This window comes from Gymnoscopelus braueri (genome assembly GCF_963280865.1).
Source record: "Gymnoscopelus braueri genome assembly, chromosome: 2".
Classification (NCBI taxonomy): Eukaryota; Metazoa; Chordata; class Actinopteri; order Myctophiformes; family Myctophidae; genus Gymnoscopelus; species Gymnoscopelus braueri.
The window spans coordinates 16,792,831-16,818,439 of record NC_137604.1 but is presented as its reverse complement, the minus strand read 5'-3'; the positions used below and the strand labels follow the sequence as shown (position 1 = coordinate 16,818,439).

The 25,609-nt window shown below is 40.9% G+C and overlaps 2 protein-coding genes across 2 annotated transcripts; one reads left to right on the top strand and one right to left on the bottom strand.

Annotated features, from left to right (window-relative positions):
- Positions 1-4,225: 4,225 nt before the first annotated feature.
- Positions 4,226-9,105, top strand: LOC308102660 (uncharacterized protein). Its single transcript, XM_080452485.1, has 2 exons — positions 4,226-4,358; positions 6,987-9,105. Exon 2 carries the CDS (start codon positions 6,988-6,990, stop codon positions 7,942-7,944), a length of 957 nt encoding a protein of 318 aa, XP_080308611.1. The 5' UTR covers positions 4,226-4,358; position 6,987; the 3' UTR covers positions 7,945-9,105.
- Positions 9,106-9,267: 162 nt separating this feature from the next.
- Positions 9,268-25,609, bottom strand: LOC308075594 (ribosomal protein S6 kinase beta-2-like). Its single transcript, XM_080415540.1, has 16 exons — positions 25,474-25,609; positions 23,392-23,446; positions 22,049-22,086; positions 21,773-21,887; positions 21,337-21,405; positions 20,340-20,487; positions 19,253-19,310; positions 17,718-17,818; positions 16,900-16,990; positions 16,563-16,653; positions 15,106-15,213; positions 14,009-14,071; positions 13,764-13,841; positions 13,196-13,303; positions 12,747-12,856; positions 9,268-11,607 (listed from the first exon to the last, which is right to left on the bottom strand). Coding segments are annotated over exons 1-16 (1,431 nt in total). The 5' UTR covers positions 25,476-25,609; the 3' UTR covers positions 9,268-11,411.

Sequence of the window (25,609 nt, the reverse complement as noted above, 5' to 3'; positions counted from 1 at the left end):
TTAACAAGGTATTACCAAGGAAAGAACATACTATTGAAAGAATACAAAGATTAAGTGTAATTTGACACACTTCATATCAAAGAAAACAAATGTTAAATCACTCCTGCTACAAGTAATGACATGAAACATTCAGGAAAGGGCCAATGGTTCCTAGATGATCTGATTAAATGTTATGTTGTTATTGGGTCAAGTCAAGCTCAAAGGTCACAAAAGGTCAAAATATTTTTTTGACCTTAACTTTGAAAAAGTAAATAAGCTAGCTTGCTTCAGACTAACAACAAAGTGTTCTTTCAATTTTGGGTGGGGTTCATAGTTTTGGGTGTGAAGTTCATCGTTTTCCACTATAATGAAAATGTTAAAGGGTTAGTTCAGAATTTTGGACTTAAAGTTTAGGAAATACTTGCCATTAATGTATTGGTTGCAAAGATATTAATTGATTGCCCGAGTCCCGTGGTCAGAGTTCTGGTCCGGTTCCGATGAATATTAAGTTGTTCCGGTGATTTGTTGGGGCCACTCATTAAAAAGAAATTATTCAAAACGTAATTCGTATTGTTGACCTATTTCTTTGAATATATGTTTTTAAAGCAAACATTTTTTACTCAAATCTTTCTCTGGGGGTCCCTGGCACAAAACATATTCAGATGAGGGTCCGCGGCCAAATGTATATCAATATAGTGGTCCTTGGCATGAAAAAGGTTGAAAACCACTGGTCTAGAGTCTAGACAACTGGTTTTGTCCTCCATGTTCCACCCTCTCACCAAAGCAGAACGTTTCTTGTCATTAAGAATGTCCCTTTATGCAGGGGTGCAATGCTCATGGGACGGCCTTGCACAAGTTGAACGAAACCTGCGCTATATGGTAGAAATAGGTCAACAATACAAATGACGCTAGTTTTTTTTATTCATTTATTTTTAATGAGTGGCCCCCAACAAATCACCAGAACTACTTAATATTCATCAGAACCGGACCAGAACTCTCTGACTCGGACTCAGGCAATCAATGAATACCTTTGCAACCAATACATTAATGGCAAGTATTTCCTACAGCTTTAAGTCCAAAAATCTGAACTAACCCTTTAAGAGACATTTACTATCGCTTTTACTATAGTCTTTTATTTGGAAACGTTTGCACTTTTTCAACAGTGCATCAAATACTGTATGTGTGTACAGTATTTGTTTTGTTTACAGGGGAGTGTTGTTGTACTTGCTATTTATGTTTTTACTTACATGAAATAAATAGATTAATAACATAGCCCCAACACAACAGAAAGCACAACATAATACATAATATAGCAAGGTAGACAAGTACACTTTTTTTCCAGTGTTATGTCGTAACTGTCTTATTTGTTGGAAACCTTTTATGTCCAAAACAATATACTTTTCCGGAAATGGTCAAAAAGAACCTATTGGTTATTAGTCACAAGCTCTTGTCAATACTTTTCATTCACATTTTTTATAAACTCCACAGACACACTTAACCACTTTCAACCTGGTGTGCCTATTTTGGCCATATAATGTAAAAGAAAAGAAAATTATATATTGTGTTTTAAAAAATCGCATAAATAGCCTATCTGGAAGCTCACAATTTTCACTTTGCAAAACACTGTCTTACAACAAAGTATAAAATAGTGTATATATATATATATATATATATATATATATATATATATATATATATATATATATATATAAGAAACATAAAAAGATGAAATACTGTATGGAGATATTATAATATTTCTGACAGCAATGATATATGGCCATACATGAATGACTTATGAGTCCATTTGATTGAGACGTGATTCAACGTGATTGAGAAGTGTCCGTCAATTGTGTCGATGTGCTGGTGTGGTGTTGCAGAATCTCAAAACTCGGAACATGTATGGACTATGGACCCAAACGCAGAAACACACAGGAAACCAAAAGAGTTGAAGTTAAACCAAAGAAACTCAAAGAAGAAATGTGGACAAACGAACAGGCGACTCAAACATACTTTCAGCCCCATTAAGCACCCAAAATATCATTACTACAAAGTATTTGCAAGCTGGATCACGCAGGTGGAACCAGTCTCTCACCAGTGGAACACAGAGGGAAGGGGAGAGGAGACTGGCCTATAGGAGGAAATATAGGAGCAGGCACACTGGCATAAGTGTGAGAGAGAGGATTTTTATTTTAAAATGAAATATATATATTTTTTAAAGTATAGGTCCCCTCACATCTATATGCAAAGTACATCTTGCACATAATTCTACATTCATTCAAACTCTGAACTGGGAAGGAGTCTGGGAGATAGGTGAGTCTAATGATTGATGTTAAAGAAAATATTCAAAAAGAAGGAAAATAATTAGAAGGTTGTAATTCAAAATATGGGAAATCAAAATCTGTTGGAAATATTGTACTTTGATGTGGTGTCATAATTAAATTTAATGTTGATATGACACACTCACTATCAAGAAAATAAAAACGTGGCACTTCATTTCAAAAAGGTTGCCGACCACTGTCTTACCCAAATAGATGTTGAATGAGAACGTCCAATTGCAAACTGCCAGACATTACTGATTCAAAAAAGGAGAAGCCACCCTTTAAATCATACTGTACACATTCTAGAATCTAGATATCAGACCACCTCAAGAGGTTCCCAATCCAAAATGTTTTCAATCCAGCCACCCAATGGGAGAGATGGGAAACAACATGCTTTCTGACTGGATTACACACCTATACCTGAAGAAATGGGATTTAGGTGAGTCATGTTCTCTAAAAATGTGTTCAAAATAAATTAAGTAGGAAACGATCTCTTATACACTGTAAACCTGAATGTGACCTGAACTGAGACCATATTTTCAATGAACCATTCACAATGGGATTGACTGTCAGTTTTGTTTTGTTGAAAGGTAGCTGTGTGTGCACATCATAAGGACACCAAAGTACTGGCAGATTGTTTCAACTCAGCCCACAATGGTTGGATCCAATGCCCCTGAAAAAAGTTTGGTCCTCAGTAGATAACTTTGTGAATGTTGGAAGCCCAATAGTAGTACAGAAACATTTCGATATTTCATATAATTTCTTTTCAGACACGCCCGTCTCCATTATAAACCCATTGAATTTCAAATTCCATTTTGACAATGTTAGACTCATTGAAAACACACATACTGGTTCTGGTGACTGATATTATCCTTCTAATGTGTGATAGTCTTTTTATTTTATTTAGTTTTATCTTTTGAAAATGAAGCAAATAGTTCAACTTCCTTGCTGGCTTCTATCCGGGCTCCCTCCTTCCGGGTATCCGTGAGGGCTCCCTTTTCTGCGCTTAGGTACGCCTTTCGGGACTCTTATTAAGAATGAAAAAGTAGGCCCCTCACATGTTAGGAGGACAATATCAGTCACCAGTACCACTGACGTGTTTTTTCAATGAGTCAAAATGAACTTTGAAGTTCATCGGTTTATATAGGAGTGGGGCGTGTCTGATCAAATTAATATCAAATTAATATCAAATATCTAAATATTGAATCAAGTTAGTATTTCTAATGCACCAAGTGGCACAAATAAATACATTCACCTGTCCTGCTGTGAAATTAATAAATGATACGTCTCATTCTTGTAGAGTGGTGTGCCATTTCACTGCTGTCATGAAACTACCTGATTCTCTTTAGCATGAGTATCAAACTCTCTCTCTCTTTCTTACTGCCCCCACTCACTCTCTCCTTGCTTAAGTTACTTAAATGACCACGTCATTGCACACACTGTCAGGTAGTTGTTACACAATGTTACACATTATAAGATAAAAACAAATAATGTTAGCTGCCTGCTACTCTTAAAGTGACGTGTACTACATTACACTGTAATACACTTACACGTATAATATTGTAGTTAGCTGTGACTGATCTACTACTATTGCCAGCAGTATTACTACTACTTCTACACACACACACACACACACACACACACACACACACACACACACACACACACACACACACACACACACACACACACACACACACACACACACAAACAAACAGTAGTAATAGTAGTAGTAGTGGTAGTAATAGTAGACTTAGCTGTATTTGACCTTATTTTATTTTACATCTTTCATTTTATTTTTCCTAATTTAATGTTGACTTTAATGTCAACTTCAGTTAGCATGGCATTTTTGTTGCACGACATGGTGGTTTGACCTCATTGCTCTGTCTCTCTCTTTCCCCACCCACCTCAGTCTCTCTTTTTCTCCTTCTTTCCTCTAACTGTTCTCTCCTCCTCATATCAGTCACTGCTGTTGTCATCTCTCCACTCGCTCTCTATCACTTTATCCTTCCTGTCTGCTTAGCGGCCTCCTTTACCTCAAATCCACAATCAAGCCGTCAGGTGAGTTTTACATTTGTATTTCTTCCAGATTTTGTAGCGTGAACATATCCGATATTGAAGCTCACAACAAGTCACATCCGCGATGCATTGTGAGCTTATAGATCTGCTATCTTCAGCACACGGCACCGCCGTACGACCTCTCCGATAATTTGTCTTCTTCCCGCTTCTTTCCACAACCTCCTTCCATTTGCCGCTCAAACGTCTTTTCCATCCAAGCATCTCTCAACCTATTTTCTCTCCAGAACCAGTTGTCTAGAGTCTAGACAACTGGTTTTGTCCTCCCGCATCATGTTCCACCCTCTCACCAAAGCAGAACGTTTCTTGTCATTAAGAATGTCCCTTTATGTCTTTTGTCTCTCTCAGTTGCCTATTGCCATGTGGTTGACCTCACTCTTACTAATTAACTTACTGCTGCAAAATTAATTAATGGAGATTGTTTCGTTTTTGTCGCATTCCTCAGGCCAATAATTCAATATTTTCGTTGACCGTAAGATCAATGCAAAACTGTATTAAAGAATAATATGAACTCCAAAACAAATCTCACAGCCTAATCACTGAGAGGCCTACTGACGATCCAGGTTCAAAGAGAATGTTTTAAACATGGTTTTGCTCTTGTTAAGATTGGTCTCCTTTTAACTTCAATTAGTCAAATATTGGATTATTATTGGCTCAGGAATGCAACAAAAACAAAACAACAAAAACAACAAAAATCTCTATTAGTGAAGTATTCCTTTAACGTGTATTCTGTGTGTTAAGATTTTTAGATTATTCAATTATTCTGTATATTCTGTCTGTATTCTGTCTTAAAGAATGAATGAATGAATAATACATTAATATTTACATTCTAATGAATATTCTTCTTCCTACTGTTCACCAGAAGAACATGTGGGGATTACTGACAAACAACCAAACACACAGATTTCAGGGTGTTGTCAAGCTAGAACTACTGTATGGTGAATTGAAACTGAATGACTAACATCACCTACTAGCAGCCAGCTACTGACATTAGACTGTATAATGATTTGTGTTATGGAAACACTTTGCTACTAATTGCGCTAATTGATACATTATTTCATTCAATACCAACATTTGAATGATTTTTACTCACTCCAGCCATAAAGATCTAACACATTTTAATTGGATGAAATATTATATGTATCATTCATTCAGTAAAAAAAAGAAAAAGGTTATTATTTTGACAGATAAAAGACAATTATAGCCTATTGGTGTTGATGACAAGTTAGGGGAATGAGATTGTTTCATGTTATGTGTCATCATGGTTTCCTCTAAAAGAAAAAAACTCAGCAGGCTCACTGGCAGGTGTGGGTTGTGCAGAAGAGCCGCAGGGCGTTGCAAACACACAGGAGATGTACAGTGAGCGCTACGCCACAACGGATCACAACTTCCTGTTTGACACAGAATGCTCAAAAGCACAATAAGTCATTTCCTGCTCTTGTGTGTGTGTGTGTGTGTGTGTGTGGGGGGGGGACTTCCAGTGAAGTGAGGGGGCACATGTACATATTTAAGCGTGGGTGTTGGGTATTTACAGCATTTATTGATTAACTAGAAGGTCCAATGATGACACAAAACTGCCCTTTTACACACACACACACACACACACACACACGCACACGCACACGCACACGCACACGCACACGCACACGCACACGCACGTGGGGGGTGCATGCTGAGGATAAGACAGAGAGGGAGTTTTCTTTTGTTGTTGCATGTCATTATAGGCAACCTTTCTAAAATATGAAAGATCTGAAAACATTTTTTAATATCTGAACCATAAGCTCGCAACGTTTTCCGTCATGACACAACGCTTATCAATGTAGATCAGCTATGTTTGAAAATGTTTGAATAGGGCTTTAGTGGTTAAAGCGGTAACTCATGTCTCACCTAGACACAGGATCTGACACAAATTTTGACCTGACGATCAAGATTCAATTTATCCCCTGAGCAAGCAGGCAGGCTCCATTAGCTCAATGGTATAAATGTCAGCACTTGCGCGGGAAACCAGGTTCAAATCCGGGGTAGAAGAGGAAAGTACATAGTGCAGCTTTAAGTATCTAAATGAACACGTATTAAAATGTAGACACTTAAGAAGTAGAAGATCATACTGTAGACTGAGAAGACTCATGACATCCAATCCAATATCCATAACATGCCAAACTACATTATAAGTTAAGGAAGTGACAGCCTTTTAAATACATTTAGGGTGTGGCATTCTGAACAAAAGGTGGCATAACAGTGATTAAAGCAATTGTAAAAGCCTGCAATGTGACATGTTGTGAGCTTATATATCTGCTATTTTTGTTATTCGTCGTATGACAGTGGTTAACCTAATAAAGGCCAGACCGCACCAATGCAACTAGTCGCAACTCCTTGCAACAAAACAGTTTTAAGGCCAGTCCACACCAATGCAACTCCTTGCAACTGCCATTGGGGATAATGGTTGCAAGTAGTTGCATGTTGCAAGGAGTTGCAAGTAGTTGCATGTTGCAAGGAGTTGCAAGTAGTTGCATTGGTGTGGACTGGCCTTACAGCTTGTGATCTGATTTCATTTCCACTCTTTTAAAATTCTCTTTTCACTCTCTCTCTCTCTCTGTCTCCTTTCCTTTCTAGAATGACTATGAGGGCCACACTCAACCTGCTTATGGGCGCGCTCATTGTGATGCTCCTGGTTCCTGATGCATCTACCATAAAACTACCTACCAACCACAGTGAAACCACGAGCCATGCTTCAGATGTTCGTAGGGCTACATCCAACACTTCTGATACTGAAAATTATCTTTCAAATAATGAGACCACCGTACAAAATAACACAACCCCGAGGCCGTCGAACTCCACCAGCTCGCAGCCTAGTCCGCATCCCACTGCACCGCCTTCATCTCCACTTCCAACAGCCATCTCCACCGGCCCGGGGCTTATTCAGTCATCCCCTAAACGCTCAACTCCTCCGCCAACCTCCACTCCGGGCGGCACCAACACGATGCTGATACTAGTAATACTGATGGTCATCATTGTGGTCGCAGTGTCTGTGTTCTGCATTCACAGGGTGGTCACCGACCGCCGGGCCGGCCGGGACAGCACCGTGCCCCGGCTCCTACTGGGTGTAAGGGAAAGAGCGAGGGCCGCGATCGGAGCCCTGGAGGAACGCCTCGGCTTCCACCTCTGCCCCGGAGGGGGGGAGGAGGATGAGGAGGAGGAGGATGAGGAGGAGGAGGGACAGGGAGAAGGGGAAGACAGCGAGGGCAAAGGGAAACAGAAAGACGTGGAGGCTGGATTGGGAGGCGAGAGCGACGGAGGGGAGAAAGCAGGGGAGGACGACGAGAGTGATACCTCTGATGACTATTCCAGTCTGGAGGGCATGGACCTGAAGGAGAGAGTGAAAATGAAAGAGGAAGAGAAGAAAGAGGGGGAGGAAAAGAGGAGTGTGAGCGAGGCGGAGCAAAGTGATACGGAAGGGGAGGGCACTGATAAGGATGGAGGGGTGGAGGGTGGAGAAGAGAGCGCTCCCATCAACTCCCCGTCTGAGAACGACGAGGGGGAGAGAGATGCGTCTGACATCACTGCTCTGTAAGGAACCTAGTATTCTATGACGTCAGAGAAGAGCCACACTAGTGGCTTCTTTACACCAATCGGAGGGTTTCAAAAGTACTGAACCACTTACCCACAAAAAATGGTTCAAATTATATCTACTAAATACTATAATGACATGCCCAAAATTGGGACGCCAGGGTTAAAGTGGTTAAAGCAACATTTCACCCTTTTTCATATGTTTATATAATTGACCCTCACTAAAGGGCATGGTGGTGGTACCATGGTATGGTACCATTTCTGTCTACTTAACACATTTTGGAACCATACACGGTCCACCTCTGAGACACAGAGAGCCTGTAGACACAAATTACACCATCCCATAGTGAGAATTAGTAAGAACCCATAGGCCTATACCTTAAGGAGATGATTTTGGGAAAAAAGGCGAAACGCTCCTTTGAGACTCATTTCAACTGGGGGAAAGGAAATCAGTTTGAGGCACATGCATGCTGGGACATGATTTATTTTTCTTTTGTTCTGCAAAAACAAAATGTCAATGCTTTCCTTTTAGTACCCATGCCTACCTTTTACAAAAATATGAATGTGCCTACCTAGCCGTGAGGCAGCTTGATGTACAGTACGAGTAGGCTACACCCCCTGGACATGATGCTTGTATTTCACAAGGAACTTATTTACCCCTAATCCAACCCTTGATGCTGAATCCCAAGCAGGGAAGCATTGGGTACCATTACTAGTCTTTGGTATGACTCTGCTGTGGATTCCTCCAAATCTCAGGGCGGACACCCTAACCACACCCTTTACTTCTAATGCCCATTTCTGGCTTGCATCCCTCCCTCGTCTGATGTCTGCGGTCTAAAAAAAGTGAAGTCTACTGAATGTATGAATCCTCTATGTCCGTGTATTGTTAGTCTTGCGCTGTTTAAACTTTGTATGATCATTGCCAATACGTTAATTGTTGAAAACGGTTGTCATTGCTACTTGTGTACTCCAGTTGGCAATGAAAGATTTATTCTAATTTCGAAATCAGGAAAGCTAAATGGAAATAGACGTAATGCCTTGTTTAAATTAAACAAACAAATATCATAAATCTGTATATCATAAAATGTTGGCAGACTTGAAGTGTTTTTCTACTGTTATTATGCTTGCTTTGATGATCCTTACAATAAACATTTAAATATCTTAATTATGTTTTTTTCCTCTATTACCATATAACAATGGCAAGGCAAATAGCCCAGACAGACAGACAGATATATAGATGCAGTAACACGTGTCAACCAGTAGGTGTCCTATGAGACCACTTCAAATTGCATGTGCTGTATTAACACACTGACTCCACAGTATAAAGGTTGGTTAAAATAACGTTTTATTCATTAAAATAATATCTGGACTGCAGCTTTAAATACATGACATGCAGACAATGAATTGCTATGGGCGCAATTTAGCAAAAAATGTAATCATCAGTTACATTATATCCCAATGTCATTCAATATGTCCCATTACACCTATCCATTTTCCAAGGCAAATATTTGCTGGTCTAAACAAAATATTTATTTTTAATACATTTGGATTTACAAGTCTGATTGTAGACTCAAGCGTAATCATACACGACTGAGGCCTATTCACCTTCTAATCACTTGATCCAGGAAAATAATTTATCCTTAAAAAAATTCTAGGTCCATAAAAATACTCCAAAATCAGTGAATTGCAGTTTCCATAACCAAACAGACCCCCAATGCTCATACAGACATCTAGTCGTAATAGCACTCTGATCAAGTTTTCCAGTGTCTTATGTGGGTTGTTAAAGAGCAGAGAAAAATATAAAACGCATCAATCCGTGACATATCAAGCAAAGAAAATCAAGCCCGCAAAAGGTCTTGTGATGCCATCATGCACTTTCCCATCAATGCTGGCTGGGCCCAGGGTTCATGTTGACTTAACGCATATATAAATACATTTGTTTTGAAAATCAAAAATACTCGTTTTGATACAAGACTATCTTAAGGTTTCCGAGTGTCCATTTTTACACAGAGCATTATATATACATGTGAATTACAAAAACATATATGAATATGTGAGTGGTTTTATATCAATGCATCTGTATAAGAGAACCAATGTTCTAGTTATGTCCATAAAAGAAGGATGAGGAACGAAAAGAGAACGCAATGCTTTTTCATCAAAAAATATTGAATGCATCTCTCTGAAAACTATTTAACGACTCAAGCCCTATTTCATACCTAATCATATTGGATTGGCAAAAAATAGCCAATCCACAAGCTCACAACACTTTGCTATCGCAACACATTGTGAGCTTGTAGACCAGCTATAGCAAAACATATTTCTGAAGATTTCCTTGAAACACTTTGCCTATAATAAACATGCCCAAAATAGGGACGGCAGGTAGAAAGTGGTCTTAAGGGAACACCACTTCGGGGAATCATGTCTTACCTGACACTGATCCCCCTTTGGATCAAAATTAACATCACATTATGACAGATACATTTGGAAAATGAAGATGACAGCAGTGTAAACTAGTTTGGCAGTAGACATGGAATATTCTGCTGATGAGACACATATGAAGACAAGAAAACAATCCACATACATTTAGATAATGTACAGAGATCACATTTCTTCTTCCCTTCCAGGAGACATTCAGAAAAAATAAATCATTCTACACATTCTACAAAGTGTGTTTCTATATCCAACACCATTTCTTAACCTACAGGCGAACACGTCTTTGATTTCAGGCTGTGGAGCCAGAGGTTTGCATTGTAGTCTGAGGTCATGTCTCACAGCTCATCAGTAGAGTCACATTACAAGAGGTCTTGATTTAAGCACCAGTGGTTAACGCTTCCCTTTTTCTGTAATTAACACAAACCGTGACAAAAATCAAATAAAAACGTCACATGCCTGGCTGCCTGGCTGCAAATGAACGCATCCCGCACCTGATGTCAGATTGGATTATACCTTTAGGAAAAATAAGCCACATCAGCAAATGTACTGCATTATAACACTGCAAGAAAAGAACACCAGGGACCCATCGCACGCTGTCTTGCATTGTTAACCAAGCTATATTTTGTACTTCATCGTATGATGTTTTCGCACTGTGAAAATAGTAGATCTGCTACATATCTACAAGACCCTCTCAGGCAGATTTCAAAATTGATGAAGAGAGACTCCCCAGGAAAATAAATACTTAGAACCGTCATTCAAAAAACCTTTGAATATGACTAATTATGTTGTAAATGAACAAACTTTCGGCTTTAGATTGATTTGAAGCTGGGTTAACTCAAAGACAACCAGCAAGAAAAACAACAACCTACAAATCACTGTCAACAGATTATACTTTGTTGCACGGCCATGTCATATGACAAAGGACGCATGACTCGCCATATCGTCAGCAGACGAAATGCGTCCGTTTTGTCATGCGACGGGGTATTACATCAGCGTTTAAAGCTATGCACTGCGCGTAGAGGAAACCCCTCCTCTGGTTCATCTCCGGTTGGCCTTCTGCTTCTTGTTCCTGGCTGGCGTCCTGATTGGCTGCGAGGGGACGCCGTTGTCCAGCGGCGTCGACGCGGCAGGGGGAGGAGGAGGAGCGGCCGCAGGCGTCATCGGGGAGCCGGAGTCCGGCTCCGCGTCGGCACTGCTGGACTTGAAGGTACTTGCCTGAGAGAACTTCATGGGACTGGAGAAGAGAATGGGGAGAGGAGGAGGAGGAGGGATAGAGAAGGGAGGATAGACAAGAAAAGAGACCAAGTTGTTCACCACTTAAAAAAGGTACATGAAACACTAGGCTGATTTTGTTTTCTATTTCAGGTTAAAAACTACAGCAGGGTAAAAATATGGCAGACTGACATTACATCATTGAATGCACCCCTTGCTTACAATGGCTGTACCCACAATGGAGGCATCAAGACTGGTTGACGCATCTTTCAGAGCTCGGTTCTATTTTGGAGCGCATCACTGTATTGTGCAGTGCATTGTCGTGTATATAATATGTATATTACACAGAACCAGGAGATAACGTGATCCAAAGATTTACTGCTCCATTCACTTCCTGGTTAAAGTACTGTATTTGGGAAAAAGCCTGTATCTCGGCTCGTGTGTTTTACTATGTATTTTTGGCGAAACAGGCTATTTTCAACGGCGTATAACAAGGGAACGGGAGGTCGCGAGCACAGTGAAACCCTCTGTGATTAGCAACCGCCAGGGGATCTTTCATGCTGGAGATAAATATTCTGTGACTACTTGAAAAGGTAAGAAAATCGAAAAATCTCTGGCACTGGGCAAACACAGCCAGAAATAAGTCTCGCACTGAATGAGTTAAGACTGACCTTAGAGTAAACCGTGATGTAAGCAACACAGCTGCAGCTAATCAATTTAATGATAATAATTAGATGTAGGTGTGTCAACACTGTCTATGCTTGCACATTTGTACTCCCATGGCTCTGGGCTCACCTAAACACATCATTTTATTAGATGCAATTATGTTGCTTACTAGTCTGCCATTTTTTAATCTGCAGTAGCTTTTAACCTGAATTAGAAAACCAACTACAAAATCAGGGTATCATTAAGCCCTGTATACTTCATAGTATGACGAATAGCTAAATTAGCGATCTACAACGCGCCGAACTACAACGCGCCAAACTGCAACGTATTTTCACTGTTTTCTAAACTTTTGGATTCTTATAATGACATGCTCAAAATAGGGACACCTAGGTTAAAGTGGTTAATTTGCTCCTATTTTCCGGTATTGCAACGTCAGTAGGTAGGATCCATTACATGTGTGTACTGTATGTAACCTTGAAAAGAGGAGAGCGTTACCTTATTGGCGTGCGGGGGCTGCTGTTGTGTCGGCGTACTCGGACTCTGGGCTCAAAGGAGAAGCCTTCCGACAAAGTCTCCAGGACTGAGGGAGCCACGTAAGAAAAACCCTGACGGGGAAATCAATCACCCAAACTGTCAAAGACTCAGTTCAATCAAATATTATTCTTGTCTCAATAGATGGTACACAAAGATAGAAGAGGCAAACAGAAGAGACCATTTATTATTTTGCACAAAGTATTTCTGACATTAGTAGAAAGAATGGTAAAAAGAGAAAAGACGACAAGAGAGAGAGACAGAGAGAGGTGCTAATACTTCTATTCCCCCCAGATTAACTGTTGCACCTCTAATGCTGTTGGAGTGAGCATTTTTCTCTACACGGCAAAGTGGAAAAGGCCTAAAAATATGTTTTGGTAAAGTGTGTGTGAAGAAGAGAGGAAGAGACTCACGGCGAAGGCGTGCTGTGCACTGTGGCTGAGCGTGGAGTCATCTGGACTGTCCACCGGGGCCTGTCTGGTGAACCTGGTGTCAAACTGACTCACATCCTCATCTGACTGCTACAGAGAGACGGACCAAGGGACACAGGGGACAGGGAGGGGGGGGATTGCGGTGGTTGAGGACAGAGAGAGGGGAGAGGAGACAAGGAGAGAGTGAGGGCGTGAGGCACACACATAGCTCTCAGCAAGCAGATATAAAACGCCACACGCGAACGCACAAGTGCATACTAAAAACTCAGTGCCATGTCACGCTGCTGGGGTTTCCAAAAACGAGGCACTCCCATTGTTAACAATTCAAAACATACACTGCACTCAGGAAATTAAACGTCTTGGTGGCCACAGCCCCTTTGTGTGTGTGTGTGTGTGTGTGTGTGTGTGTGTGTGTGTGTGTGTGTGTGTGTGTGTGTGTGTGTGTGTGTGTGTGTGTGTGTGTGTGTGTGTGTGTGTGTGTGTGCAAAACAGCATTATGATCAGCTGTTCACTATCAGTAACCACAGTGTAATGATGGCTGGTTCATTACCAACAGGGGCTTGTAAGGCGGCTCCACTCTCTTGTTAAGCAGGTCGTCCCAGTTGACGTGTCTGAAGAACGGATGCTTCTGCAAAAGAAAAGGCCTTTCAGAGAATTCTCTAAGAGTGTGTATGATGTGTGTGTGTGTGTGTGTGTGTGTGTGTGTGTGTGTGTGTGTGTGTGTGTGTGTGTGTGTGTGTGTGTGTGTGTGTGTGTGTGTTACGTGCGTTGTACCAGTCAGTGTTTGTTTGTTACCTGGATATCAGCACAGTCGGCTTTGCTGGAGCCCAGTCTCTGTGCTGCGCTCTTCTTCAACAGCTGAAAGTGGAGACAGAAAATGGGGGTAGGGGGCAGAACCGAGACATTATTTGGCAGGGTTATTATAATAATGTACATATAGTATTATAGTTAAAAACGAATGAAATAACAACTAGAATTTAAACTAAACTCATAGAGAAAATGTCTTTAGTTGTCTTTGTCAAAAAATCTTCAAAGATAGCAAAATGTGCAGATCTACAAGCTTGCAGATTTAAAAATGTTTAACACTAAAACTTATCTAAACTAAACTAACCAAGCCTTTTGAAAACATAAAAACAAAACTAGCAAACCCACTTTAAAAACGAATCAAACCAAACTGAAATTGAAAACAAAAACTCTAAACTAAATAAAATGTAAACCTAATGACAAATGCAAAACTGTAATAACCTTGTTACTTGGTCTACTTAAAGAGGACTGCTGCATTATATTAAAAGCTGTTGTTTTAAATGACATGATGACCTGTAGCGTTTGGCCTAATTTATACTATGCAATGCTCGACGGCGTGGCTTGACAGAAATAACTGAAAATCTATTATTTATGTTGAGCGACAATGTGTCAATTAGCCCTCCATGTCACCATATGCGTGTAGTATGTGTGTAACAACACCTGTTTTTTGTTGTTGCTTTTTACCCCTTTTTCTCCACAATTCAGTCATTATGCCAATTAATTCCTCACCCCACACATTTCTGTGCGTTAACCTGTCACTGCCGTTGTATCCTAATGACTCACCTGCCAATGAGGAGCCCCCAACGGGAGGACACATATTCTCCGTCCTACTTCTCCCGCCCAACACTTCCTGCTGACAGTTGTCGCCCCCCAGCCCGTAGGTGTACGTTCAATGACAAATATCACCCTGCCCCCAAAAACGGGCCAATTGTGTTTGTATAGAGTAAGACACTCGACAAAGCCGGATGCGCCGCGGTGGAATCGAACCCCACAGCCTCCACGGTCGTGGGCTGGCACTTTACCACGGCACCACCTTTAGTAACAACACCTTCTTGATAAGGTCCCTGTGTGTGTGTGCGTTACAACACCTTCTTGATCATGTCCTTGGCATCAACAGTCAGATACGGAGGCAGGTTGAGTTTACATTTGAGGATCTTATCGATGGTCTTCTTTCTGTTCTCAGCTGTGAAGGGGGGCTGGTGGAGAGACACACGAAACATGCACAATTTATCTACGTCAAATTAGTATCAATGGGACCCTACAATGAGTAACATGAATTGTACATCTGTGATACTTGGATTAACCACTAAACCCATGTATATCATCATATAGCTAAAATAGCTGATCTACAAACAAGGGGTTTAATTTGTTCTATTGCTATGCCACCAAAAATGTGGAATGCCCTACCAACAGTCATACAAATGTGAATCCTTTACTACAACTCACACTGTAAAAATCAGGCTCCCTAGCTCAGGGATTAGGAGATCTGAGGTGACTGAGGCAACACACTATTGATATGTATATCAGGCCCCATAGCTCAGGGGTTAGAGCACTGGTCTTGTAAACCAGGGGTCGTGAGTTCAAATCTCACTGGGGCCTAATCAAAATCTTTATTTGTAAGAGTCGCCATAGCTAACTGGGTCGAGAGGCTTTGTGAATGTGAATGTGAAATCCTTACTCTCCTTCAACACCACTGTAAAAGAGCACTTACAGGTGGCTGCATTTTGGAACTGGCCCTTGTAAAAAAGTCAAAGCCTGAACTCCTGAAAAAGAACACTTTCTGAAATGTTCCTAGGCCCAGCAGAGTCACATGTGGTACTAGCTCCGACGGAACCTCTCCCTCCGCTGTATAGCTCCGAGATGAGGTTCCTCGTTGTTTCCTGCCGTTTGCGGTCGACATTGTCGCACATTTTCCACTTTACATGTTTCTTACCCCTTTCTGCACATCGTATCCAAAAAGCAAAGCATTTGCGCCACTCTCTCAGATGTTTTAAGTTCTAGCGGAACATAACAGCTTCCAACGAGTTGAAGAAAGTATTTAATTTGCCTCGGTTTTCATCCGGTTACATGTTTTTAAGACATTGCGCAAGAGTTGCGCCCGTAGAGATAACATTACTGATTACCCTACTGGTCAAATGTTGAATTGCATCTTCTAATGCAAAATATTATGGAACCGGATGAAAATCGAGGCAAATGAAATACTTTCTTCAACTCGTTGGAAGCTGTTATGTTCCGCTAAAACTTAAAACATCTGAGAGAGTGGCGCAAATGCTTTGCTTTTTGGATACGATGTGCAGAAAGGGGTAAGAAACATGTAAAGTGGAAAATGTGCGACAATGTCGACCGCAAACGGCAGGAAACAACGAGGAACCTCATCTCGGAGCTACATAGCGGAGGGAGAGGTTCCGTAGGGGCTAATGTGGTACCTACATCAATGTCTAGTCTTTAGCCCTGCCTCCAGTCACTGGGGCCTTTCTCCCCCCTGTTCAGTCCACTGTTCTCTCTACCCACCCATGCACCCTCCCTCCCCCTCTATGTCTCTCACCGATCCGGTCATCATATCGTACATCAGGGCTCCCAGGCTCCACCAGTCCACCGATCGGTTATGTCCCGACCTAGTCAGGATCTCTGGAGCCCTGAGATGGGGGGGGAGAAAGGAGAGTGAGGATGAGAGGGTAAGAATGAGGATGAAGTGATGGAGAAGAAGCGCGCGCGCGTGTGTGTGTGTGTGTGTGTGTGTGTGTGTGTGTGTGTGTGTGTGTGTGTGTGTGTGTGTGTGTGTGTGTGTGTGTGTGTGTGTGTGTGTGTGTGTGTGTGTGTGTGTGTGTGTGTGTGTGTGTGTGTGTGTGTGTGTGTGTGTGTGTGTGCTTGTGATCACTTACATGTATTCTATGGTGCCACAGAAGGTGTGTGTGACTGCTCCATCATGGATGGATTCTTTACACAGACCAAAGTCTGTCAGCTTGATGTGCCCTTTCAATACAAACAAAACAAAATGGATACAAATCTGTCAAATATACACATGTTGAAGAGAAGGTTGTCATTTCTTTCTTTAGGAACATCCGTGTGAAAAAGTCAAGAAAATAGACGCTAGGGTAAGAGTCATTTTCAATCTAAAGCAGCAACTTGAAGCTACAAACTGAAGCCAGACGTGATGGGCTACAAAAGAAACTTTGAGCAACTTTTTTCAGCAGCCCAGTGATGCGGTAGCCTGAGGCTACGAGCTCAATCCATGGTCTTGAAGGGCGGACCCAAACACAGCCGCCTGGATTTGTGCGTGGCTTCCTATTGCTTCACCAATCTATGTCCCCGCCTCCCCTCCCCTCCCCCCTCGGCCTGTGCACGGAGCACGCTGACGTCACCAAATTTAGAGCGACGCCCCTCTGCACTCTGATTGGTTAGGAGATAACAAGGTCCAAGACCATCGTTCGTGCATCGCTCCCCCAGGCTTTTTTTCTTTTGTAACAAAAAAAAAAGCCTGGGTTTCCGAGGCTAGTGATGCGGTGACACACACACACACACACACACACACACACACACACACACACACACACACACACACACACACACACACACACACACACACACACACACACACACACACACACACACACACACACACACACACACACACACACACACACACACACACACACACACACACACACACACACACACACACACACACACACAGCCTTACCTGTGTGGTCGAGCATGATGTTTTCAGGTTTGAGGTCTCTGTAGATAATACCATTGAAATGGAGGTGACCCAGAGCTAACGTGAGCTCTCCTAAATAGAAACTAGACAAACACACACAAACATTAAAAACTGCGAATACAAACATAACAAAACTATCTGATCGGACCAAGTAGATCGAGATTGCTCACGAGAGGCATAAATGTTTGTCAGTGTCAACACTGACAAAGTTTCATGGCAACCCACACATTGTAATATCAAACTCTCCAAAGGCATTTTCATCCATTAAAAATGGAAAAGGGGGAAATATAAAACTATCAAATACATTTCATGGGCAAAGGTCAAATATGTGAAGATAGACTGGCATCAGGTGACATGGTTCTAAATTCTAAATGACACATTCTGCTGACCTTTAGCATCGGCAATCCTCTGACTTTCAGAATCAGAATGTGTTACTTGGCCAAATATATTTGCACATATATGTTACTACAACTCACACTGTATAAATCAGGCTCCCTAGCTCAGGGATTAGGAGATCTGAGGTGCATCAGGCAACACACTATTGATATGTATATCAGGCTCCATAGCTCAGGGGTTAGAGCACTGGTTTCGTAAACCAGGGGTCGTGAGTTCAAATCTCACTGGGGCCTAAACAAAATCTTTATTTGTAAGAGTCGCCATAGCTAACTGGGTTGAGAGGCTTTCTGAGAATCGTAATTTATCTGATTTGCTCAGTCTTGAAGTGTCCCTGAGCAAGACACCAATGTACTTAGTTAACTGGAATCCCCCAGGGGTCTATACATAGTCCCCTCCTTTTCCCCCTCTACACCATATCTCTTTGCATGAGCTAGGTGCATAAAAAGGCAGATTGGCAGCAACAAACATTTTAATATTTACACACTAATAACTAATAACTGTAATGTACCCAATACGAATATTTTCTACAGCAGTATTCTTCTTACTTTCCATTGTGTCTAGGGATGCCACAATCTGACCTTGAGCCAATTCGAATATTCGACAGCCCTGGCGAATATTATTCGATTATTCGAATTCGAATTCGGTCCTTCCGACGGCCAATCCGGCCCTGAGTGTGTGGCTGCAGCAGCACTCTGAGTCTGCACAGACAGTGACACAGACAGCGCAGCTGGCTTCCTCCACTTTACAGTAAAACAAACTGTGGCCATTTACAATTATTAAGACTATAATATTACTATTATTAGTATTAGCATATATTTTGATTGAAACTAAGGCATAAAGAACTTAAAAAAATAAAATAAAAAAAAAAGAATAAAAAAGAAATTAATTTTTTTTTTTTATTAAAATCGAATTTTTAAAATCATATTCGATTATGGAGACTGTAACGAATATTCGAAAATTCGAATAATCGGTGGCATCCCTAATTGTGTCAACAATCTAAGATATCAAAACTCGATAACATATAGTATACTGTAGATAAATAGTAGTAAATGTCCTGCTTTTACAGTATGTAATCAAACAGTGATTTGTTATCTCAAAGGGAGAGTCCGGGGCAGGCTTACCAGGCCGTGTCCTCCATGAAGATACCCTCCTTCTCCAACTGCATGAACAACTCCCCTCCTGACAAAAAAACATAACAAATGGATTAGTAGCAGAAATATTTTGGCACTTTTCTACCTACAAGGTATGCACTGTAGATTCAGAGGAGCAGAGAAATGTATGCACAATGAACAAAGTCTCTTCAAGAGACAATCTTGGATAATAACGTAACCACATAAACCCTAATCTCTCCCGACAGATTTAGAGAGCTCCGCGGCTGACCAAATTCAAAGGAAAAACTTTTTTCCACTTTTTTTTGGCGATCTGGTTCCCAGATTGCATGATCCCTAGTGTCCCTGTTGTGGGGTGAAGATTTGGCAAAAATAGCAAATTTATAAGCTCACAATGTGACACGTTGTGAGCTCGTAGATCGGCTACATTCTGCAAAGATTTTTGGACTAGAATGAAAAAAGAAGGGGGCTTACTATAGACCCCTGGGGGACTCCGGTCAACTAAGTATGTAGGGTTTAGGTGGTTATGTTCCACAACAAACAAGACAAGACTCCCATCTCTTTGAATGGGGAGACTTCTATATCTAAAGCTCTGACATTATTGGCATTGCATTTTATGACTTATTTAGATTATTTAGAGTGCATAGTGACAGGAAACCTAGGGCATAGAGAGGATATGCGAGACATGACAGGAGTCAGATTCAGACCCAGGTCCTCGTGACCCACAAGGACCATGTCGACAGTGCACTAACTTTACATTGCATCTTTAGGAATACTGGTGAATTGTATACAAAATGGAGTATTAAACTGCATGCAAACACAGATGCTTGTTCATAATGTACGTGTAATGTATGTGTTAACGACATTCAATATAAGGCTAGGATTAGCAGATTTACTTAATGACAAGTCATGTCAGTTGGCCAGTTTTGCTGACAGCTTTGTCTTATATCTGAATTTTTGCTATTCGTCATACGGCCAAATATATGTCACTGAAATCCCCCTGACGACCATTTAAAAGTTCAAAAAGCATCAATAAACAGCGTTTGTGCTGTTCCAGAGCCCGGCCTCCGTTTACAACCACCCTGCCTGTCTGTCTTACCTATCAGACACTCCAAAATGAGGTATAGTTTTCCGCCGGTCTGGAATGCGTACAGCAGGTCCACGATGAACGGATGCCTCACCGTCTCCAGAATCTCCCGCTCCGAGCGCGTATGGGCTGTATCCTTGGCGTTACGCACGATCATGGCCTGCAGGAGGCAGAGGGAAGAGATGAGGGAGGGAGGCAGGTGGGACAGAGATGAAGAGATTTAAGGGTGGTTAGATAACAAATAAATGGGGAGGGGTGAGTAGGTGGGGAGAGAAAAGTGTCAGATGAGGTGAGAGTGAGAAGATGAAGTGAAGGTAGGGAGGAAGGGAAATTTAGAAAGGAAGGGAAATGAGAAAACATGGGTTAAATGGAGGTGTTGGATGCACAGGGGTAAGGTGTAAGGTTAATATAGATAACTAAAAGTAATGACAATGAAAACTAGATTAAACATTTTAATTGAACAGACAAAAAGTGTCATTAAAATTACAAAACTGAAACTGTGTTGTGTGTTGTTTACAAAACAAACTGAGACAAACTAAAGAAAATGTCCTTCGTTTGTGTCTGTCAATATATATGTCATATACGGTACATAAGCCTAGTATTTTGGTGGATATGAAATCTGTCTTGTAATTGCTTTTTAGCGTTGCCTGTTTTAACAGTGAATACGTGTTTTTAATGGTATGATGTTTTGTTGGGTTTTTATAACGCAATACTTCTTCTGACCTTTTTGAATCTCACCCCTGAAAAATATCCCATGTTACAAAAATAACTAAAACTGACACAAAAACAAATTAAGACCAGATTGAATAAACAGTCAGATCCATAGTGTTAAATTAACCAGAGAGTGTACAAATGGGAACAAATGGACCCTTTGGTTCCATTTGCACATTCTCCGAGTTAAATTAACACTGAGGACGTTACTGTATATAGTGTGGGTAAGAGAACTAATAGTTTTGAAGCCATCTGTCGTGGTTCTGAAGGAGCAACCTGGAGGCTGTGTGTGTTGTACCTTCTTGAGGACTTTCATGGCAAATATTTTCCCCGTTTGGGCGCCCTGAACTTTCCGCACCTGGAACACCTGCAGGAACAAACCCAAACACGTCAACAGGTTTTATTTGAAATTGCCTTAACATTATTATAAACAATGGTAGTGGTGTCTAGTAAGAACATCATAGATCATACTATAAACCTTCCAAGTGAGCATAATAAAGTTGGATACGCTAAACATTTTAACCACTTGAACCCCAGCATGCCTATTCTGGGGGAACATTCGCCAAAAATAGCAGATATACTACAACAGCAGTACAGTTGTAATTCAAGTCTGTTTTATATGGGGTTTAAGTGGTTAAATATTCACATAATGAACTGGCAGCTTAAAATGTGTAAATACATGCAAACCCCCCACACACACACACACACGCACACACACACACACACACACCTACCTTTCCATATCCCCCTGTCCCCAGCACTGTGAGCAGCTCGAAGCAGTCAGGTCCCACTCTCTCACTGTCTCTGTTCACGATATCACTGGTTAACTCCACCTCCTCCACTGCAACACTGCAAGGAGGATGAGATGATAAGAGAAAACCATAACAACAAACCAAACGATACCATAACATGGTAAATCAGAGCTAAAAAATAAGTAAAGGCAAAGGTGTAAACATTTAGAATGTGTACACGTGTAAAGTAAATGTTCTAATCTTCTAAATGTCACTTACTTTTCTGTCTCTGTCTCAATGAAGTCACAGATGTCGTCCTACAGATTAGGGCAGGAGAAATGAACCAATGTTAGAATAGGTTTGCACCACACCTTTTCACTCAAAAGGTGTGGTTTTACACCTTTTTACTACAACTCACTCTGTATAAACCAGGCTCCCTAGGGATTAGGAGATCTGAGGTGATTGATGCAAATCACACTCTTGATATGTATATCAGGCTCCATAGCTCAGGGGTTAGAGCACTGGTCTTGTAAACCAGGGGTCGTGAGTTCAAATCTCACTGGGGCCTAGACAACATCTTTATTTGTAAGAGTAGCCATAACTAACTGGGTTGAGAGGCTTTCTGAGAATCGTAATGGCCTTGATGTGCTCAGTCCTGAAGTGTCCCGGAGCAAGCCACCCACTTAAACATGTTTAGTTGACCGGAAATCCCCCAGGGGTCTATACATGGTCCCCTCCTTTTCCCCCTCTACACCATATCTCTTTGCAAAAAAATAGCCGATCTACATGTCTTGTAGATCAGTTAAATGTTTTCCCCAGAATAGGGAAGCAAGGGTTCATGTGGTTAACCTATAACTGCTCCTCAGGTGATGTATTAAAGCTCCGCTATAACTTTCCTCTTCTACCGTGGATTTGAACCCGGTTTCCTGCGCGAGTCCTGACATTTTTACCATTGAGCTAATACAGCCAGCCTGCTTGGGGATGAATAGAATCTTGACCATCAGGTCAAAATTCATGTCAGATCCTGTGTCTAGGTGAGACATGACCTTTGACACGATCTAGTCTCAATAGAAGAGCAGGTTGACAGAAAACAACCACCCCAATTGTATAAGTTATATTGTATTAACATACTCTACCATACAGATTGGACAAAATTACATTCTATTCGTTAAATTAAACAATTAAGTTACATAGTGTAGCTTTAAGTTAACTGCTCCTAATAGTTTATTTGCAATTTTTGGGAAGCATACTGTAGAGATTGCTTAAATCTGCTTTAGTTCCCACAGCACACCACACACCAGTAAAAGAAAATGCTTCTCAAAACATGCATGCTTCAGCCCATACAGCCCATATATGCCAGGCAGGCCTATGAGCCTGCCTGGCGTAGATGGGCTGTAAACCTCTGTGTCAACAGGAACTAGGGAGTTCAGAAGTGGGCCATGGACACTGGCACAGGCCACTTTAGAGCTTTAAATGCACACATATGTTTAAGATATTAGATGTTAATAACCTAGGAGTAAAAACCTTAAGTAAGCTATAACAGGCTTGAATTTCTCCCTCCCTAATTTCTCTCATGTACAACTAGTACATAACATCTGTGCAGTGATGTGGGTGATACAAACCTCTGTATCACTGATATCTTCAGTCTCCAAGTCAATGTCGAACACTCCTGCCATCCTGAAACACAGTCAACTTGTCAGCTTTCATTTAACCAGAGACCCAAAGAAGCATTGTCGGCCCTGTCGGGCAGTAGCTTAACTACATTTCCCACTTCCCAGTAGCTTGTGGGTAGCTTCATTTTTAGGCCTACTTTCAGAATGATGTAGCTAAGCTATTATTTTTTCCTTCACCATGTAGCTGGATCCATCACTACATGTTCAGACAGAAGAACATCGATATAAAATAGCACAACAGATGAGTTTTGAGCGCAGTTTGTCCATCACATCAGAGACAATTCTCCATCCATGTGTAGCTTTTACACAGCCCACCTTGTGTTTTACATGAATCTAATAATATGCCCTTATAGCCACATTACCAACCACCACATTAGCTACAAAGTAGCTTCAGTGTAACAACTTTCACTAAGTAATTAAGTGCAGCTGGCTACTTATTTTTAAAGAGATTTTAGTGTAGCTCAATTAGTTTTTTTTAATGAAGAGCATCTATAGCTAGTTAGGTACATTTTATAGTAGCTTGAAGCTTAATGCACAACACTGCAAATGAGTAAAGCCTGAGACACATGCTGGTCTCATGGTGATAAATACATAATGCCATGACATCACATAAACATTACTGTACCTACTAGATCAGTGGTTTTCAACCTTTTTCATGCCAAGGACCCCTAAATTGATATACATTTGGCCGCGGACCCCCATCTGAAAATGTTTTGTGCCAGGGACCCCCAGAAGCAAAGATTTGAATGAAAAATGTGCTTTAGAAATATATATATACTCAAATATTTGCACACATTTTCACGATTTTTCTAAAATAGCAGATCTGCAGGCTCATAGCACGGCACTCGGTGCCGTGCTATGAGCTTGTAGATCTGCTATTTTTGAATGGCCAAAGCTAAGTGGTTCAAATGATTCTGACCCTATGTTAATTCATTTAGCTGGGGACCCCCTGGTACCACCCCAAGGACCACTGGTGGTCCCCAGACCACTGGTTGAGAACCACTGTACTAGATACCAGTGGTGTAAAGTAAGTTTAAAAGTACATTTACTCAAGTACTGTCCTTATAAGTACAATTGTGAGGTATTTTTTACTTTACTGGAGTATTTCCAATTTTCAGTACTTTTACTTCTACTCCACTACATCTCAGAGGCAAGTATTATAGGCCTACTTTGTTTTACTCCACTACAATTATTCGAAAACTTTAGTAAGTTACATTCTAGATTTTGATTATTATTACAAAAAAATACATTAACCACTTCAGCCCCTATATACATTTCAGCCATTTGAAAATAGCAGAAAATAGCAGAAATAGCAGATCTACAAGCTCACAATTGTGAGCTTGTAGATCTGCTATTTTCAAAAGATTTTTATACATTTGAAAACTTCAAAATTCTGCACGATGAGTAATTTTACTTTTGGTACATTTTGGTACCAATACTTTTGTACTTTTACTCAAGTACATTTTTAATTCTTGACTTTTACTTGTAACAGAGTATTTCTACATAGCAGTATTGATACTTGTACTTAAGTAAAAGATGCGAGTACTTTTGCTGTGTCAACTACACATGCTACACGTGTTAGCAATAGCATGATCCGGAGTCACGTGGTGTCCCAAACAACAACAACGTGGGGATTCATTTCACGTTTTTATATTGTACAACTAAAACTAATCACTCACTCACTGACTGTCAGTTATGTCACGTTCAATGTCTCATCTTTTCCGTATATAAACTTTTATGATCATAGATGTATTTGATCGAGTCTTGACTTTTACTATCGTATATCGTGGATATATAAATGTAAAAATCGATCAAATACATCTATGATCGTCTTGATCCAAGGCTAGAACTTTGTAAAAGCATCAGGCTAGTAAGGCTACCCATCAGCTCATTCAGTCTGACTGACAGCTGCTTTGACAGCTACTGTAGCAGGCTAATGCTAATGCTAAATGTTATGGTTGTAATTCATGTAGTATTCTGTCTGATCGATCACAGTCCGATCAGCGACGATCGATGATCATCAATACTTACATCTAAGGAAATGCCGTTGTTCTCCTTAACATTTTAGCTGAAATACTCCACAGCACAGGATTGAGTGTGTCAATGAATGCCAGTTATGCCCCACACACACACATACACACACAGCTTGTAGGAACTTTAACCTTTA

Bases quoted from the DNA above. Each gene is read 5' to 3' on its own strand.
- LOC308075594 (XM_080415540.1), bottom strand. The intron at 21,406-21,772 runs GTAGGTGTGTGT...TTGTTCCTGCAG, and splicing joins GGACAGGGGGATATGGAAAG to GTGTTCCAGGTGCGGAAAGT. The intron at 17,819-19,252 runs GTAAGCCTGCCC...GTGTTTGTCTAG, and splicing joins TTCATGGAGGACACGGCCTG to TTTCTATTTAGGAGAGCTCA.
- LOC308102660 (XM_080452485.1), top strand. From the start codon at position 6,988: ATGACTATGAGGGCCACACTCAACCTGCTTATGGGCGCGCTCATTGTG.